Genomic DNA, 21,132 nt, shown 5'->3' on the forward strand with positions numbered 1-21,132 from the left:
GTATAGCATGTCACACCACAGGACATGTCATGTAACAACAAACCCAAAAGTCACGTCAACCGTCCTGTGCACGCACTAGAAATTCCCTCCTCCACCTTAAGAGAGGCGCTCGCGCTCTTAAAGGCGAACCACAATCAGACCACGCCCTACCCTCACTCCGATTGGCTGAGACCTAACTGCCGTTATTCCTGATTGGTCACCGCTTCCCCATTGAATCTCCCCCACCTTTACTTTGTCAATTTCTGCGCTTTCATTGAATCGCACTGCAAGAGCTCGTGCACTGATCTACACCCTGCGGCAGTCCCAGCACGACAACAAACACCCCTATCCCTTAACAGATGAGGTTTATTATCAAACGAGTGTACTGAATTTACACTTAAACGGGAAGAAGAGAGAACTAGCGCCGTGTGAGAGAGAGAGTCTCGTTCTCTGTAGTTGGCTACTAATTTTAATACATTCCCAACTTGTCTTATTCCGCCAAGGACAAAACACAGCGATGATCAGACTTCAGGACGCTCGTCATAGTTTTATTTCGTCATTTTATTTCTGAGTTTTTCGGCATATAAGAACCACAGCCGGTCATTGAAAGGATTCAAACTGAGATTTGTGGGATATTGTTAAAGGAAATACAATGCCGGACCAGATCACGGTGGCGGAGTTTGTGGCGGAGACGAATGAAGATTATAAATCACCCACCGCCTCAAACTTCACCACGAGAATGACTCACTGCAGGAATACTGTAACTGCACTGGAGGAGGTGAGACTCGCCACAAGTTTAACCTGCGTTTTTTATTTAGTTAAAACCTTCTCGGATGTTTTGCTTACTTAGAAGACCACTGGGGTCAGCTACTGCCCCCCTTGGGGTAGCTAAATGAGCTAGTTAAGGAGGCAGATCCTGGCCCCTCTTTGTTGATGCTCTGTCAATGCCTCACCCATTAGACAACTGGTGTATTGCATCGTCTCATCCTGTGAAAACTCCTAAAGAGTTTGAACATTGCACATTTACCGGTTCAATAGATCACAGGTTGGGATAGGTACACATTAGTGGAATAGATGTAATCATACTGTATTCTATCCTGCAGAGTCATTATGCCCTAAAATGCTTGGTAGTAGTTGATCAACACCTGCTACAATTAAGATATCTTATATAATGTACATGATTTACCCCACAACTATAAATTGTCCATCAGTCTGTCAGATTTGCTGTCAAAAGTTAAAGGAATGTTCTTGGTTGACTACCACAAAAATATAGATAGATCACTGGTATAGTAAGTCACTAACAATGGAAGTGAATGGGGCCAGTCCATAAATGTAAAAATACAAACTGTTTCAAAAATATAATGTTTACTTCTTGCTGCTATATGTGTTTACATGATTTAGTGTGATAAAATCACTTACTAACCTTATCTGTGTAAAGTTATATCCAATATTACAACTTCGTTGTCATGATGACGTAATGCGGGAAAACCCTGTAATCTGGTAAATGCTGTTATGCAGATAAATCCCTGATTTTTATCACACTAAAATCATGTTAACGTGTATAATGTTTTTGTCTTGTGGCTATACTTTTGAAGCTGTTTGTATTTGAACCTTTATGATCTGGCCCCATTCACTTACATTGTAAGGGCCTTACTGTAACCATGATTTTTGCTTTGAGGGGAGGGACGAGTCGAAATGATTTTTTTTTGTGGTAATCAACATTATGCCACAAATGCTGTCAATTAAACTCAACTTGCATTGAACCTAAACATTCCTTTAATGAACACTTTCTACAATGTATAAAAAGATCTTGTAAATGATTGAAGCCTGGCTCTGACGAGATATAAATAGCCTTTCCCAGCTCTGATAGGCTCTGCTGCTTTTGTGTTGTGTTGAATGGAGACAGCTTCCTGTGGGAACTCCATCACCACTGCTACAGATTACAGTCTTGATAGATGCGGCAGGCCTTATACACTTCTTATTGAGGATAGCCTAAAGATAATAGCAGTGTAGTGTGAGACCTTTTCATATTATCTCAGAAAGGGTCAAAAGTGGTCTGTGTTGCTAAATAACTTGAACTGATGTTGATTGCAAGGTGCATTGCCTATCTTTGTTCACTATCCAGTGTTAAAAATTGCATTTTTGCTAGAATTGCTCAAAGTCATCATTTTTATTTGTATAGCGCTTTTCACAACACACGTCATTTCAAAGCAGCTTTACAGAAAATCATGCATTAACTAAAAAAAATGAAACTGTAATATCTATAAAGTCTTAGAGTGATCATTGTGTAGTTTGATTAAATATGATTGTAAATTGTGTATAAAAATTAAATAATTATATAATAATTGTATTTAGAGCCTCTGTGAGCAAGCTGAAGGCGACTGTGGCAAGGAACACAAAACTCCATAAGATGTTGGTTAATGGAGAAAAATAACCTTGGGAGAAACCAGGCTCACTGTAGGGCTATGTTTAGCCCTCTGGCTAACATCATGAATATAATGCCAATATTAGGGCTGCACCTAACGATTATTTTTTTTATCGATTAATCTAACGATTCTTTTTCCGATTAGTTGATTAATCTAACGACTAATTTGCAGATTATTCTAAAGATTTTTTATAATTATTACTTAATATAACAATTAATTAACCCAAAATAAATATAAAAACTTTCTCATTAATATTTCAATATTTTATTAAATCATCTTCTCTTAAACACAAACAAATGTACTAGAAACAAAGTGTGCACTGCAGGGCATTATTCTGCAACAAAAATAGCCCTGTCTTAACTGGTAATCTCCATTTTACAGTCCAACATAAAATCTCTCCAAAATAAAAGAACTTGTTCAATTCAAGTAAAAGGAAAGTGCAATCTACATTTAGCAATCCAACAACAAAATAAATGAAACAAATGTAAAATTAAAGTCACTTTCAGGAGGAAAGGATTTTGGTTTTCCAAAAAGAGGACACCTTTTTCAAAACAGTGTTACTATGAATGCAAACTTTAATACAGTGAAAAAGACACCATTAGCATAACACAAATATATATAAATAAATAAAAAATGTCCAACATTCTTTTAAATGTCCATGTACTAAAATAAAATATTTGATGTCATAAGTGTACCTTCATTTACTATTACTATTATTTTGAATGGCCTTGAAAAATGAAGCAATGTGATAACAATTTTACCTGGTCGCAAAAAGTAGTTAATTTCCCTGATGAACTTTCACCTTTTGCTGACCCTTTATGCTTCGCAGAGCTAATGTGTGCTTCTAAATCACTTGCACCTTTATTAGCAACTGACACATAAGTGCCAGCTTTACATGTCATACATTCTGCTTCCCATGGATCTCGACCTGGACGAAAGCATGGGAATTTTGCGCAAATCTTCTGTAAATTTGCACTTTCATTTGGGCATTGTTTCCACTCAGCTGTTATTTGCTGCTACTGTCAAGCAACTGTTTGATGTCGAACACAACAGCATTTCGTGCATTCGTGGAGAGATTGACAGGCAAGAATTTGGCCAATAGTTGCTGCAAGCCTCTTATAATCAACCAATTGGTGTGCAAGAAGGCGGGACTTACAAAGAGGAGTTAAAGCAATAAAAATATGCGCATACACACAATGAAGTATTAGACCAGATGCACATCATAATGCAACTAAAGCCCCGGACATTTTCGCAAATTTAGAAATCCCGGCCGGATCTGGCTGGCTCTGGTAACCTCAGGATATGGAAACAAATAGAATAATATTAGCGTAGATGTCATTCAATTTTATGCAGTTATATACATGATAGATGTTTCTGGTTCCAGCAGACCTAACTAAAGCAGTCTAATTGTGAGCTGATGGATAAATTAGGTGTATGTCTGGCTAAATAGATGAGTCTTTAGTCTAGAGTTAAACTGAGTGAGTGTATCTGTGTCCCGAACAGTGTTAGGGAGACTATTCCATAGTTTAGGAGCCAAACAGGAAAAGGATCTACCTCCTTTTGTGGATTTTGATATACTAGGAACTATTAACAGGCCAGAATTTTGCGATCCTAATGAACGTGATGGAATATAGCGTGTCAGAAGGTCACTTAAGTACTGCGGAGCTAGACCATTCAAAGCTTTGTACGTAGTACTTTTTTTTTTTTTTTTAAATGAATACGAAATTTAACAGGTAGCCAATGTAATGATGATAAAATGGGGCTAATATTATCATATTTCTTGGTTCTGGTCTGCGCTCTGGCAGCTGCATTTTGAACCAATTGAAGTTTATTTATTGAACTTGCTGGACATCCTCCCAGTAATGCATTACAATAATCTAGTCTTGAGGTCATGAACGCATTAATTAGTTTTTCGGCATCAGCAACAGAGAGCATGTGTCGTAACTTAGCAATATTTCTGAGGTGGAAGAATGCTGTTCTACAAACATTGGATATTTGTTTTTCAAAGGACAGATTGGTATCAAATATAACACTCAAGTTCTTCGCTGTAGAAGACGATGCAACAGTACATCCATTGAGCTTATTTTTAGAGGTTTTTGGTCCAATAATTAGTACCTCTGTTTTGTCGGAATTGAGTAGAAGGACATTTCTGGCCATCCAATCTTTGATTTTATTGATACACTCTGCTAATTTGGACCTGCTAATCACAGGTTCCAAGTGAATATAGCTCTCATACAGTGGGCTGGGGCCCCCCCAAAAAAGTATTTGGGCCCTTAAGCCAAGTGGCATTTATTTTAAAGAAAGATAGCTCAAATGTACACTTTGAATAAACCCTTTTAAAAGTTTATTGTGGCTTTTGACACAAAATTAGTTTTATAGCAGGAATAAACAGAATCTGTACGCTAAATCCCTAGTGTGTGTATATCTGATGTGTGTTATGTTATAGCTGGAAACTACATTAGTTTTTGTGATCCTGTTGGTAAAGTGCTTTCAAGGTAATTCTGCAAATGGGTAACTGTGTTCTATCTTGTGACTGTGTGTTCTAGTGAGGCACTCAGGAAGTCTTGTCATGCTGTTTTTTTTCACTTTTTGGCTTTGTTGTCACTGCTTCAGGGACATAAATAGTGCTGTCCACATATTTGGAGTTCCCTGTCTGTCACTCACTCGACGTTGTGTCGATGTAGTGACACTAGGGGTCACACTTGGGAGCCCCAAACACCTCTGCTTTTTTGAAAAAAGGCCAATGGGAATTGGCAGGTGGAATTTGCATGCCACTCCCCCGGACATACGGGTATAAAAGGAGCTGGTATGCAACCACTCATTCAGATTTTCTCTTCGGAGCCGAGTGGTTCTATTCATTGAAGCTGAATTCATCCACGAGTTCATTCACCTCATCTGCTGGATTTTATGGCACATTTCAGCAGCTTCTCCCCCTCTGCACCCGTGGAGTGCAGAGAATGCCCCTGGGTGCTTCGGCAGAGCAACAAAAGTGTATATTCTAAAAAAAAAAAAAAAAAGAGTATATTTTCATTCTAAAAGAGCGGCACACACGGAACGTCTTTTTAAAGATGCCTTTCCGTTTGTGTGTTATTCCTGATTGCGGTCGTTATCTCTCCGCTTCTGACAGCCATGATCGTTGTCTTATGTGTCTGGGCGCTGCCCACGCGGAGACATCGTTCGTGGATGTGTCTTGTCCTCATTGCGAGAACATGACCATGGCAACGTTGCGGTCGCGGCTTGCATTTGTAAGAAAGCAAGCCACCCCAGCTGCTCCCCGCCTTGGTCCTTCTACCTACGGGTATGAGGCCGTGCCAGTTAGCACTGGGGGTGATTTGGGGACATCAATGGGACCACCTCCGCCGGGTATCCCCCCACGGACCTCCCATTCTCCAGCATGCTCGCTTGCCCCGGTCGGGCACTCGGACGAGACCGCGGCTCCATGATTGGTTCCTGGGCTCGGGGTGCCACCCACGGCCATGCCCCGCCCCCGTTCCTTTCTTTTCGGAAGTGCATGAGGAGCTGACAAGATCGTGGGAGGCACCTTTTACTGCCTGGTCCCGGTCTTTCAGCTCCCCCGCTCTCACTACCCTTGATGGTTTCTTTTCTCGGTCTGGAGTTGGACTCAGTCTTGATGACAGGGTGCCTCACGAACGAACAGTTGGTGCTGAACTGTCTGAAGGTTGTTCAGACGGAGGACAGCGGTTCCACTGAAAATGTTTCAGAGGCTCCTGGGGCATATGGCATCCTCAGCGGTGGCCACACCGCTCGGGTTGATGCATATGAAACCGCTTCAGCACTGGCTTCAGACTCAAGTCCCGAGATGGGCATGGCGCCGCGGGACACATCGCGTGACCATCACGCCGATCTGTCGCTGCCACTTCAGTCCTTGGACTGACCTTGCATTTCTACGGGCAGGGGTTCCCCTAGAGCAGGTCTCCAGGCACGTCGTGGTTACAACAGATGCCTCCAAGACAGGCTGGGGTGCCGTATGCAACGGGCACACAGCCGCCGGCTCCTGGACTGGCCTGCGGCTGCGTTGGCACATCAACTGCCTAGAGTTGTTGGCAGTACTGCTCGCCCTGCGGAGGTTGTGGCCATTGATCCAGGGCAAGCACGTGTTGGTCCGGACAGACAACACAGCGACAGTAGCATACATCAACTGTCAAGGCGGTCTACGCTCCCGTTGCATGTCACAACTCGCCCGCTGTCTCCTCCTCTGGAGTCAGCAGCGCCTCAAGTCGCTACGAGCCACTCACATACCGGGCGACCTCAACACCGCAGCAGATGTGCTGTCACGTCAGGTTAACCTCATGGGAGAGTGGAGACTCCATCCTCAGGTGGTCTAGCTGATTTGGAGTCGATTCAGTCGAGCACAGGTAGACCTGTTTGCTTCCCGGAAATCCTCCCACTGCCTGCTTTGGTACGCCCTGACCGAGGCACCCCTCGGTATAGATGTGCTGGCACACAGCTGGCCCTCTGGACTACGCAAATATGCATTTCCCCCAGTGAGCCTACTTGCACAGACCCTGTGCAAGGTCAGGGAGGACGAGGAGCAGATTGTCCTAGTAGCACCCTACTGGCCCATCCAGACGTGGTTCTCGGATCTCACGCTCCTCGTGACAGCCCCACCCCCCGGCGAATTCCCCTGAGGAAGGACCTTCTTTCTCAGGGACGGGGCACCATCTGGCACAAAAGAAGAACTCACAAAAGAATCAAACTCTCTCATATTAATAAAGCTGCGTATTGCCAATTTTCTTCATGATAAGAAATGCTCAGTGACAAATATATTATGATTCAATAAGTCACGAGCCATCACGTTATAAGCAGGCGTGTGCGCTCGAGGGACGAGCGTCCCCGCGACAGAGTATGCCTCAGCTGGGTGCAGTTTCAGTCTCTCGAGACACTTCATGCAACTTAGATCGAGACAGTTAATGCAACTTATAGAAGAGGCACTGACTGCACAAAGAAATGCCAGTTTTGGAGTTTGTAGTTATTTACATGATCTGCTTCTGTATTATTTGAACTTTAATAAAGCTATAATGCATTAAATATAACTGCATTTAAGATGTAACGCCGGGGTGTTTCCTTTAAAGACGCTCGACACGCAAGTTTAGCTCCAGCTCCACTTATTCCAGAACGAGAGTACTTCTGTATTTATTATTTTGTATTTTGCATTATAATTCCCTTATACTTTGTGATCTACATCACCTGAAACTTTTTGGAAAGTTTAGAGTGCATCTAGACTGTGAGCTTTGTTAGTCTTCCTCTCCTCAGTCAGGCGTGAGCTGCAGTGCAGTGTCATTAGAGTTTAATGTGATCTCATGTTACGTTAAATGAGATCAAATGACTATTCGACAATGAACATTTTTGTCAACAATTTTTTATTGGTGATAACGTTGACTAATCATTTCAGCCCTAATCCTGATTAGGCTTTATAGGTGCTTTTTTTTTATTAGGAAATGCATTGATGACTGCTGAATGATTCCACTCAGTATTATCTTTTCACTTTGAAACACTGCCTCTTTCATTGGTGTAATTGCTCCAGCCCCTTAAACCTAAGAGCCTAATTTACTTGGAGCTTTAGCAGATAATAAACGGGCGGATAGTGAGAATTAAGAAAGACTTTTATTGTTTCTTTTCAAAGCAATTATACTGGAAAACAAGTTAATTTGAGTTTAACCCTGGGGAAATAAAATAAGCTAAAATATTAGGCTATTACTAGGCATACTTAATTTGAAACAATAATATATGGTTTAGACATACACAAAAGTAAAATAATTAACAGTGTTTTGATTAAACAAGTTGTTAAACATTACAATGTGTGGTCTTCAATTTGTAGGCTTTTCCAATATATTCAAACAACCACCAGTGTTTAAATGTTACTGCACTGACAAACACCAGGGTTTATTGCTGTATACATGGGTATAGATTGCTTACGTTTGTATAAAAATAGCATCGATGCTCTTCTAGCATATAGCCTTGACTGCACCTCGGACTGATTCTGCAGTGAAATCAGAAACAGTAGCTTGACTTTTCTTTAGCAAAAATTGGTCCATTTCCACCGAAATTTGAAACAATGTCTCCAGTGGCCACGCAGTAAGAGTTGTTGGTCGTATGGCCATGTGTGAACTCCACTTTCTGGTTGAAATATCAACCGAAGGGTGCCAAAAACAAGTTGTTTTCAGCTGTACAGGATGCAGTACACTGAAGAGGAGGTTTTATTTTATAAACCGTACCCCTGACCTAAACCTTAAACCTAACCACAATTGAAGTAAAAATGTAATGTTAGGGAGAAAAAAATCATGCTCAAAATTGCGCTCGTCACTAATTATGCAAACGTGATTACTTCCTGGTTTTAATGCGGGATGTGAACCCACGTCTCCCACGCTACTGATTAGTGGTGCACCAATCAGGAAATTTGAAGCAGATACGATCACTGATTTTTTTTTTTTAAAACTAAGAACGGCTGATACGTTACAGTTAAAAAAAAAAAAAAGAAAGAAAGAAAAAAGTGCCCTTAGCCACACTTTTGCAAGTTATATTCTGCAGTTATGTTTATGCCCCACACAGTAAAATTACATTAATTGTGAATTGCTAACATTTATTTGTGTTGAAAACAGTTATGTATAGTTCTGTTGTCAATATCAAAGGTCATTGTGACATACTGGCAAAAACAGTAAAAACCATGAGGGTATCACACACCGCAGAGATACATAAAAAAAAAAAGAAAGTAGTCTAACACTAGCTCCAAAACGGCTTCTGTAAGGAATTATCAGTATTTATGATTTTTTTAACACCTTTGGTGTTTTGTTGCAATACAAATCACTAATTAATGGAGTGGTGGTGGTGTAGTGGACTAAAGCACATAACTGGTAATCAGGTTGTTGGTTCAATCCCCACAGCCACCACCATTGTGTCCTTGAGCAAGGCACTTAACTCCAGGTTGCTCCAGGGGGATTGTCCCTTTAATCAGGGCACTGTAAGCCGCTTTGAATAAAAGCGTCTGCCAAATGCATAAATGTAAATGTAATTATTAAGCAAATGCGTGAAGACATGGTGCCGTTATTTAAGGTTAAACAGTTTTATCTGTTATTAGTGACATTGCGACCAACATCAGTCTGATTTAAATTGGGATCCTCAATTAAAATTGGGGATAGCGTTGAGATGAGTGACTGTTGAGATATTGAGAGCACCTGGAGAGTGCGCTTGTTGAAGAGGGAGAAGCTAATAGCACTCATGATCGCACAAACAGTCTCTATCGCTCCACACGCCCTTGCGAAAATTCGAGAGTTCATGGCAAATTTGCTCCAAACTTGCCGCAAATTCACCACTGCTAATTTTCACATGCAAATGAGCTTTGTGGAAAATTTGCGGCAAATTGTCCGTTGTTGCCAAAGGTTTGCTGGAGGTTTACCACTACCAGTGAAGAGTTGCAAACTTCTGGCAAACATTTGTGGCGAATCAAAAGCTAATTTGCATGTGAAAGTAACGAGTGGCAAATTTGCAGCAAGTTTGCAGCTAGTTTATATTTCTTGTAAGGGCAGCCTTCTGATTGCCACGACTCGCGTTACATCACGTATACTCAGATTTGTATTTGCATGTTTATTTGTTGTTTAATTAGTTTTTATGCCGTTTGCAGTCTCTTTATCCTCTCCATGTTCACTGTGCAGCGAGTCAGAATAACTACTGTATTGACAAAAAAATGAGCAGCTAAATATTCATACACATGTTATTCTTACACATGTTTTAAATCAAACCGTCATATTCATCTAAATTACAGCATGTCTGAAAGTTTAAATTCGTTAATGCTTAGAATTGCCACCAACTCACCCTCCAGAGGCCACACTGTATGCTTCAAGGGCTGAGCAAGTGCTCATTCATTAGAGTAGCAGTGTATGCGTGCTGCAAAAAAGATAGTCCATGAATTTAGGCACGATCAACTGATTGCCGATCATGGATTTAAGATGAAAATCGTCCGAATTAGATTGGTGGCCGATCGATCTGTGCACCCCTACTACTGATGCAGTGCTCTTCTGGTTGCGCCACAAGGGAAGGTAAACACTTGAGCCAATGCAAAAATGTCTGATGGAAGATGCCGCTTGTCAGTGAGTCGGCATCATGTGGCCAATCCTAGGGTACTGGAACTTTCGGAAACAACATGCCGACTTCCCGTGTGACCATGTTTTGCATGTTGAAAGTATTGACTGTTGACCATATACAATCAGATTTTTGTTTCACAGCAAAAATATATTGGTGTTTTTAGTTTAATAGCCTCTCTCTCATGGCGTTAGAGTTTCAGCTTTATTTCACTGTTGCATGTGTCCTTGTCTTATTGCGAGGTCAGCTGAGGGCAGTGGCTTGAGAATCAATAAGCTGAAGTGCTTCATATGATCTCTGAATCTTCTCTCCACCACAAGACAGCCAGAGAGATGTGTTTTTGAGAACAATCTTTTCAAAGATATTGGCTGCGTATCTGATGGAGTAGGTGCTCAAGAAATCTAAGTTTTTTTAAATACACCAGAGCCTTTACAAATGTAATGAACACATTAATATTCACTCAATCTCACAAAGATTTTTTGGTACTGGCTACGATTGATCAGATTTTCTGACATGCCAAGACATATAACTAGGGCATAACTTAGACATTCTTTCTATTTTAGCCCACATATGTAGGCCAAAGAGATATTTGTCACAGAGCACCCATCTACTTCAGAAACAGTTCATACTAGCTAGTAGGGCTGGGCAATAAAATGATCTTGATTATTATCCCGAAAAAAAAAAAATAATCCACGATATTGATGATCAGCTTTTTGAAGTTTTCGATATTTAGCCTACATCTAGCTAAAAACGCAAGCAGTTTGGCTTTCTCGGACTGTATGAAGTTGCTAATGTTAGCTGCCTTGATAACGATTAAGCAACACTGGTCACTGCGGTCTAGACCCCGGATTGATTCCATCCGGAACGCAAGACTTCATGACGACAGTCGCACCCTCTTATCGTCTCTATTGAGCAGCGTGACAGAACAACAGTGAGAGCTCTGATCTTTCTGCACTGTATTCTTGAATATTTCTAGCACCGAACACGCTTCATTTATGACCTGTCATGCTCCGCACATGTTTCCTCTTTTCCCCGCATGTGAGTACATGAGGCACTGCATAAATTAACTTGGTTCCAAAGCGCCTTTAGACCTCAGAGTTTTTTTTCCTTCTATTAGCTTTATTATTCAGCATGTTACGAGCCTTTACTAATAAACATAGATTTCTGTTCTAATTTTGTGAAAATGTATTAGATTTCATCATCTCTGGCATGGATGACAAGGAAAGACAATAAAATGACTAGTTGGTAGCCTAGTGTTTCTCACTTTAATGAAAATATAAAAATGGTTCATTCAGACTTTTACATTTTCTAAATTTTCTCTCAGGGGATACCCCTGAACCCCCATACAGTATCATTCCTCAGTCACAAGGGCTTCTATGCCCCCATACTTGCGTATCTGAATGTAAAGAAATATACAAATATACAGGCCTAATTTGAATGTAAATATATTCAAACAAATACTGGACTGCTGTCATTATGCTTCAAAACAAACAGATGATATTTTATTCATATCCAACTGTTGACTGCTTGGCTGTCTGTGGGCCCCTAAAACAGTTTTTTAGAGACTATTTTGACTGTTTAGGATTTTTTTCTTCTTTTCTCATGCCTACTTGGAAATTAAAAAAAAATGTGCATTATGCAAATGTAAATATCGATATCGAATGATATGAAAAAGAATATCGTGATGATATTTTTGGACCAAATCACTCAGCCCTACTAGCTAATATGTAGTGAGCTTAGACAGAATGTGTTGTACAGATGTTTTCACTTTTATAGTTTTCCAGATATTCTAAGATTACTGAAATACTGTATATACTTAAAGCAGAATCAGACTGAGGACATAGTAAATAAAAATATACATAGTCTTTTTAGACTTTTAATGTTACTGCAATGACAGACACCAGAGCATCTAAACCAGACTCTAAAACCACTTGTGTTTCTGTCAACAAGTTAAAAAATAGCCAGGAGGAGGTTAGTCTTTATGGTTCCAGTTAATCTTTAGAAAGTGTTTTAAACACACTTGAGGCTACAGTGATGCCCACCCTTGTGTGCCTTGAGTGCATCTTTGTGTCATCCATTGAAATGTTCACAGTGTGTCAAGGAACTGTCTGATCCCACTGAATGAATTAAGGAATTACATGGGGAAAGTTGGGAAATCACTGTGGTATTCCTGGCATCCCTAGGAAATGTTGGCATTGACCTTGTTCTCTATCAAGAACCTTCTTCTGTTGAAGCCAATGGTACGTTGTAATAATCATAATCAACTAAATAGGCTCGCTTTGAACAAGCCAACTGATTTTATAAAAGACTGTTTCCTCAGGATGCTGTTTGTATCCTAAAGAAAGCCAACATAACTAGATTTATACATTTTTTGGAAGAAAATGTAAGTGGTGCTTGCCCTTGCAAAAGTCATTATCATTATGCTAGGGTGATGTTGGTGGTTTTTAGGTGATTGCTTAATGGCCCAAGTCAAAAGTGCTCACCCCCAATTCTGGTCCCGAGATATGGTTTGGATTTCTCCTTCAATGAGAGTCGATTTTTCCAACCATTTTATCGAAAATTGTTAGTCTGATCGCTTTGAGTAATAGCACATCTCAAAACGTTGCCTGATTTTTGGGATCATTCATGTAAGTAGCACAAATGGGACAAAGTTTGCTTACATTGAGGAGGTTGTTGAAATCCCTAACCCGAAGTATGAGCAATAAGGCAGTTGTTATTTTCCTATTCAGTTAAAAACTACCCTCCTGATGAATAAACAGCTTTGACCAGTTTGGACCAGCTGTTTTCAAGAGGTTCTTAACTGGTTTTAGGTGGGTAATGCTGGCCTATTAATGGCACAAGCTGGTTAAGATGGTTATTGTTGCGGGTAGATTATCTTAACCAATGTAGCCATACAGGGTGATCGAAGAAAACCAGCAGGAAAGTTCCCAAACATAGGCTACCTTATACTTTAGCATGCAAACATTTTAACTGGTCATTTAAGGGTCACCAGCTGAACCAGCTTAGTTGGTCTAGTTTTTTTGTCAGCAGGGTATAGTGTAGATCACTTCCTGATCATTTGTGTCATTACAAGCAATGCTGATGAAACCAGCAGCTGCTCTGGTGGAACAGGTGGAGTTCGGGGGTTTTAAAAACCCAGGAAATGAGATTAAAATAGCACAAAAAGCAAAAAACAGTTAGGTCAGTTAGGGAGGTGTGTAGATTGGTGAACTGCACAAACTGATGACCACCTGTCCTATCTGGATTTTAAGAGGCTTATCAAACCTGTTGTAATTGCAATTGTGGTCATTTTGAGACCACAATTCACCCTTCATTTAAATAATGGATAATGAGAAACATGTAACGGTATTAACCAGTCTCACTCTGAATTAGATGACAATATCAAGTTTTAAAACTAAAATCAGTTTGTGCTTACCGAAATTCAGACCACTGTCCCCAGTGGCCAAAGCTAGAAGTGAATTGGTATATTCAACGAGAAGTAAACTGGGTGGCACTTTATCCATCAGGAATTTATTGAATCGTGAAAAGTGGGAATTATAACCTTAAATGGAGCCAGGTGGTTGGAGGAGAGGGTTTGAAATATAAGAGGGCTTGGAGATATCATTAAAAAATGACAGTCATTTCAGAGGTGGAGCAAGATTGCAAAGAGAGATTACAAATACAAACCTTGGAACAGCATGTACTGATTAATGCACAATAAGGCCAGAAATGTGTATTAAGAAATCAAATAGAGTCAATTTTGATTTTATGTTGACTTTTTATAGTTGTTTAAAGTATTTTTAAATACTGTTTACAGTAAAGTGCTTCTCTGGTGGTAACAGATGCTGTGAAACCATCGAAAATCAGTGTCTTGAAAACTTCTTTCTTAGGTTTGGGCCAAAGTCATGGTCTTTTTCCAATAGATTCAGCATTTCTTTATCCTGTCATGGCTCATATGGTAGAAACCAAAGGATCTGGAGTCTCTGATGACATGTTGGAATAGGGTTTAGGAAATCCCATTAATTGGGTGGAGATGGGTGCATTGATCCGCTAGGGTTCAGAAGTGCACTGGCCTTTGTTTAGTGAGTGTTAATGGGGGCAGGGAGGCCTTCCATCCTGGGGCTTTGTCACGGATTATAAGGGACAACTCCCCTTTCAGGACCATTGTTAACTGTCAAGCTCTACTTCATTAATGAAGTCCCCTCATTGATTTGTAGCTGTGTCCTTCAAGGATGGAGGTCTGTTTCCCAGAGGTTCCTGGTATTTGTGAGACACTGTCACTTTCGGTTTAAGCAAACTAAACAGCTGATGTGGGAAAGCAGTTTTTTAAAGTATAACTGTCAGCATTTTCTCCTTTTTGAAATACTTTGGTTGTCATTGGAAAATCTTGGTGTATTTTATGTTTGATTAAGCGGTCTCATAGTATATGAAAGAAGTTGAAACTTGTCTATTTTACATGGGCTATATAGTGGAGCTGCATGATGACAAAAATCTAAATTGACAATTATTTCCCTTGATATTGTAATTGCTGTGATTTCAATTAATACAATTTACATTAAAAACACTTATTTTGGGTGAATCAACTGTGTGATATATTTTTTATGTAGGCTACACATCCAAAACAAGAACTATTTCTGAATTGCTTTATGGTTGTTTTTTCCAAAAATGAAGACAACTTCACACTGGCCAACTTAGAAGCATGAAAAACAAAACTATTATCCAGATTTTGAATACATTGTTACATATAAGTAAGCACCGGACATATCTGTGATTGGTTATAATGCAAAAACACTTTAAATAGAAATGTAAATAAAAACAATTGCCTCAACATGACTGGACCAACATAGATTGCTATAACTGATACTTTTCATGATTAGTTAATTGTGGCAACTGGAATTGTAATCTTACTTTAAATAATCACAAGCAGAATGTGAAAATGTGATGACCCATGCTCACACGGAAAATCATCATGTTGCTTCGGAAATCTCATATACTCTGAAATCAACCCTGTTCTGCCGATTTACTGACAAGCTTCATCCTCCATCAGACATTTTTGCATCAATTCAAGCATGATCACATTTCCTTCTAGCACTACTGATACTGCGTTGTACAAGCAGCCTCCGAGACACGGGTTCTGAGGCCGTAGGAACCAGGAAGTAACTGCGTTCACATGAACAATGGTTTGCGTGATTCAGCGGGTGCATTTTCACTCTAAAATTAAATTTTTACTGACAGTTATGTCACTTTTGGCTTGCTTTTGGTGCCACTCTGTGGACATTTCACTTGGAAAATTCAATAAACACTTCCAGCTTTAGCCACTGGGGATAATGATTCAAAATTTCAGCACAGATTTCAACCTACTGTTGCTGAATTATCAGAGATCAGTCTAATCTATCAAAGGCAGGTGGTATTTATAATTTGGGGGAGGAGGCAATTCTCAATGTAGACAGCATTTTATTTGTACTGTATGTCCTTGATGATTTTTTTGGTATTTTTGGAGTTCCATGAAAAGAGAAACTGTCAGTTTTAAATACGTAAAAAAGTTTATTTTGCAAACATTTAGGGGTACGCTATAGCCACGCACTAAAAGCTACAAAAACTCCCAATTGATTTAGTGGGCTCTTTAAACATGTTTTTAAGAAGAGTATAAAATGCAGCTATCTAGTGAGGATTTGATCCTTTTTTCAATGCAGTGGAAAAGCAGCAGTCAAATTTACGATCTTAGATGATGTGCAGATAGAGGATTCAGGGGATGCCACCTGCATGTCTACATTTCGACAGGGTCTCTTGAGCACTGGAGCGCTGCTATTTTTACAGCATCTGAATGTTTAATGCTGACGCTGCTGCTGACGCCGCTGCTGCTGCTGCTGCTGCTGCTGAAAGCTTGCAGATGTGTGGTGTGTATGAAACAGCAGTTTCTGCTTGTCCTGCAGAACGCCAAAGGTTTATAATATTTTCAAAAACACATTAACATGTCTTATGGTGACTTGCTGCCGTATGTTATTTTAATGACACATTACTGGCCCATTCCAGATGAATTTATTTTACTTTAATAATAAGGAATTTAGGAATACATTCCTGATCGTGTTTTGCAAGTTATGGTAGTGTGCAGGATTTTTTCTGTTTTGTTTTGATATTATTTTTTACTTTCAAACTTTTGAAGTTTCTCCCTGTATGGTTTGTATGAATCTTGAAAATCCATAAAACAAACCATGGAATGTGGAGACTGGTAACTTTTGCTATGCATTCATTGTATGCATCTCTGCCAGACACATTTAGTCTAACCATTTTTCAATGACTGTGCCCTCATTAGTCTCCTGGAGTTTACACACTCTTCCTAGCAGTCACTTTAATCTTATGCAGTCATTAAATCCGGAGCTAAGCCAACATATGTCTTACCATGATCGCTTTTGCTTTTCAGTTAACAAGAGTCAGAGTTAACTCAAAGTGGCAACTTGTTTTCCTTTCAGTGTTGTAACATTGTTAGTCCTCAGTGCTGATGGGGAAGAAATTTCAGTTGTCCTTTAGGCTTTCCTTTGTCTTGCTTTACCAGTTTTACCACAGGTGTCTCGCTTGTCCAGTTGGCTTAATATATAGTTCAACAGGAGTTACGTGTAGGGATGCACCATACCACTTTTTCTCTTCTGATTCCGATATCGGAAATCTCAGTATCGGCCGATACCGATCCCAAGCCGATACCAGTGTTGTTTTTTTGCATAATCAGTTTAGAATATCTTTACATTATTGTGTGGAACTAATTGGGTGTGCTCTTTAATATGTAAAGAAACACAAACCTCTAACTACACATTATTTCAATATAAATGTATTGCTTATTAAGAAAAACTTTATTATTAACTAGTATACTGTATAATGTAGCAGCAAAATTAACAGTAATTCCAGTCTTCAAGTCTTCAGTAGAAAAGGAACCAGTGTTTTTCTTTTTCTTTTCTTTTTTTTTTTTTCAAAAATGTTTCAACTTGCATCTGGACTTTAAAGGATTCATATCTCTCTTTTGTTCAATTTAGTTGTAAGACATCAGTACACTTTTCATTCACACAGTTATTTTTTGAACCCATTCAACTTAAATATTGTTATAAATTGTAAACAGATACTAATGATGACAATAATAATATTAATAATAAATTGTTATTAATATTATTATTATTGACTTTTAATAATACAACAGTAATATGTTTAAATCATGCACTTTTTAAACCCTCATGCTTTTATTTTGACATTCTAAACTCTCCAGGAAGTCCTGTATGTGTCTGTTTGTAGGCAAGTTCACAGTAGTTTAATTCGCTTCTTATTCAAATTCTGGTAAAATGCAACTACGGTGCCGTTCTAAATGCATATTATAAGTGAACCGAACTATTGAGTATCTACGTCTGAGATGCTGTTCTTGAGTAACAGTCAAATATTGCACACCGCTGTGAAGGCTAAAAATAGCCACGAGTGCATCACCAGCCTGTGCGTGAGTTTGTGTCAACAGAGCAGCACTATTCACTAACGCGCTGGCACTGCGCATACTATATATTTACTTATTAAACAGCCTTTTGTGATTCACAGAGCTATCGCACGTCTTCAAGTGGCTTTGAATAAAATGCACGAGTCATAGGAACTGCTTTAATGGTGTTTTTATGGTTCTTTAATGTCATTTTTGGAGCTTGACAGTAACGAACATGACTAACATGGTTACAAGAGCGGGGGATGTCTAGAAACGGATCAATTATCTTGAGTCATCGGAGAGGGAATTATCTGCTAATCCGCTAGCGACCAATGTGGATTTGGAGCATGTCTGGGAGAAGTTGGAGGACATGGAGAACCGTTGCTGGTTGAATAATGTCCGAGAAGAAGGACAGGATATGGTGAAATTCCTAGATGGGCTTTTTCCAAATCTGCTCGACATAGGAGGAAGGAGGGAGGCAGGCCCCGATCAGTTCTGGCCAAATTTCTGAGATCATCCGATAAAGATCTTGTGTTACGCGAGGCGAGGAGTAAAGAAAGGCTTTCTTGGAAAAATCACATCATTTTCTTGTTCACAGACTTTGCGAATTCGACGAAAGAATTCGGCTCCGGGGCCAGATGGCTTTGCCGCTGAGTTTGTTAGATCTTATGCTACAGAAATGACTCCACTTTTGCTAGAAGTTTAAAAAGCCCTGCAGAGCCTAATCTGTAGGTTAGTAAAGGTCAGCCTAGTCTGTATTCTAGTAAAGCCCAGATGAAGCTTTAGCCTAGTAATGCCCAGCACAGCCTAGTTTGTAGGCTAGTACAGCCTAGTAAAGATCAATCTGGCCTGTAGTCTAACAAAGCAGCCTAGTAAAGCCCAGCCTAGTCTGTAGTATAGTTCAGCAGAGCCTAGCTCGGTTCTTACTATCAGGCTGCAGGGCTCCAGAGGGGGAGGAATGTGTACTACATTCTTGTCATGTGTTTTTATATGAGTTGCAGCTTTTCTGTTTCTCTCCTCTTGTGTCTGAAGTTTGTTTGCTGAGTGGCCTGTCTAGCTGTGCCATGTTGCTTCTGCAGCCTGCATAATTTTTTGGACCATTTTCTCAAACGATTCTAAATCGATTCTCAAAAGAATCAGAATCGATTCTGAGTTCAGTTTAAACTGCGGCTGCACCAAAGACAGATGCGTTAAGCGCATACGCTAAAGTCAGGCGCACAACACGACTGTTTGCTGACTAGGTCAAACACATGATCATTTGCACCCAAATTAAGCTACGATCCCGTAATTCTTTCACAAACCCACGCACATAGCAACAGGAGAGTTTATTCGTGATAACATGCCTACAAACAATATGAAAGATGAGCTTGCACCTGTTATTGCACTGATTTGCACACAATGGGGGAAAACACAGCAGAAAATAATGAGGCAGCGGTTCATGAGACAAGGGTGTTGTTTTCATTTAATTATTTTCTTTTTTCCGATGCCTTTCTCTACTCTTGCAAGCTCTCCATTTCATTGGCTTTTTGTGCACACCTGATGATAAGGGTTTGAAATCCATCATAGGATTTGCGACGGGGTCATGTGATCTACTCACAGGAAAACAGATGGAACAGTGCATACAAGATGCTTGATACATTTCTGAAGCAACAACCGTACTATTTAAACCGCTTTACTATCACCTGTGCAGGTTAGGAGAGAAGAAGCTGACAGCTGCACTCACATAGAAGCAGATATATCTCTCATCCTGGACCAGCAACTTTCAGTTGTGCTTTATAGTTAAAAATGTAAATAAATAGACATAGCGTAGATTAATTAAAAAAAAATGATTAAATACTATTAAATGATTTATAATGCTTTAAATAAACAAACAAACAAAATATATAATCAGTTGAAGTAATAGTATTCAGTGTGTTTTGATGGAGAACCATTTTTTTTCTTGTGATTTTTTTTTTATTTTTTTATTTATTTATTTATTTTTTAGATATTTTTTTATAAGATTCTAAAGAAAAAAAATGAAATTTTTTGATATTCTTTTAAACTATAGAACTGTTTATTTAATCTTGCGGATATTCCATGTTTTGTTCACCACTCATACTGAATGTGAAAGGCCAGTTTATGTAATGTGACTGATTTTTGAAAACAGCTGTTAAATAAAAAGCTGAAAGGGAAATAAAATAGAGTAAAATAGAAATTTTGAAGAAACTGAAAAAAGAAATTTGAGGGCATTGAGAATCGTTTTGTAATCGAATTGCTACCATTTGAATCGTAATCAAATTTAATTGTGAGGCCAGTGAAGATTCACACCTCTAATTTTCACTAAATTGAATGTTTTTACTTGTGATTTTTTTTTTCACCCTAGAATGTAAATGAAGTTTAGTTATCATTTTCCTCCTTTGTCTGATGTGTGAGAAGGTGGATGAGTTCAGACCACTCCTTTGGGGCAACAAGATTAAAGCAAGTATTAAAAACACTCCTGTTTTAAGAAACAGCATTTAAAGCTTTTTATCTCACTGTGAGGCCTGTTCTGTGTGTGCGTGTGTGAGCAAGCTATGTCACAGGATGAGTTAATAGACCCTCGCTTTGATCCCTATTGGGCTGGTTGAGTAGAAAAGGTGTATTTCCAGAGCATTAGAGGGGAGGAGACATGCCATAGCAATCACATTAAAGGCTGATTTGTACTTCTACGTCGACTAGGCTCCGCATAGTGGCCAACGCGTTGGTTTGCATTTACAGTATAGTTCTGCATTGGGGTGTCTGCACCATTCTGTGAGTACACAGCCAAAATGCTAACTATATGTTTCATAAATAAACAAAAGCAATGTAATTTCTGGACTCAAAAGTATTTATTAAATTATTGTAGCATCAAAAATTTGTTCAAAGTATGTGAACATATACATATAATTTATTATACATGTAGCCTGTATTGCAGGCAGAAAATAAATGTGGAAATTTTACTGTATGCTTGCTCTTGAGTCGCTTAAATAATAATACATAAATATTTTGGCATACTTTTGACGTTCCACGCTGAAAAAGAAATCGTCAAATTAATTAATAACTACTCACCTAAATCACACAAAATGCGTGTAGTTTAAAGACTTTACAGTGCATATAGGCAATATAACCAACTCTTACCAGGTGCATTTTAATTTTGTGACAAAATAGTGTTCTGTGTCCCTAACTTATGAAATATGATTATTTACT

General features: G+C 39.2%; 1 protein-coding gene across 4 annotated transcripts in view; it reads left to right on the forward strand.

Moving 5' to 3' along the window:
• Nucleotides 1-271: 271 nt before the first annotated feature.
• The window catches only part of LOC127411255 (arf-GAP with SH3 domain, ANK repeat and PH domain-containing protein 2-like), a 120,495-nt gene continuing 99,634 nt past the window's right edge, over nucleotides 272-21,132 (forward strand). For all 4 annotated transcript variants that reach the window (XM_051646672.1, XM_051646674.1, XM_051646675.1 and 1 more), the window contains exon 1: nucleotides 272-757. In XM_051646672.1, the coding sequence (XP_051502632.1) occupies nucleotides 632-757 (126 nt within the window). In that variant the 5' untranslated portion in view covers nucleotides 272-631. The remainder of the gene's footprint in view (nucleotides 758-21,132) is intronic.

This window comes from Myxocyprinus asiaticus, chromosome 20 (assembly GCF_019703515.2).
Source record: "Myxocyprinus asiaticus isolate MX2 ecotype Aquarium Trade chromosome 20, UBuf_Myxa_2, whole genome shotgun sequence".
Classification (NCBI taxonomy): domain Eukaryota; kingdom Metazoa; phylum Chordata; class Actinopteri; order Cypriniformes; family Catostomidae; genus Myxocyprinus; species Myxocyprinus asiaticus.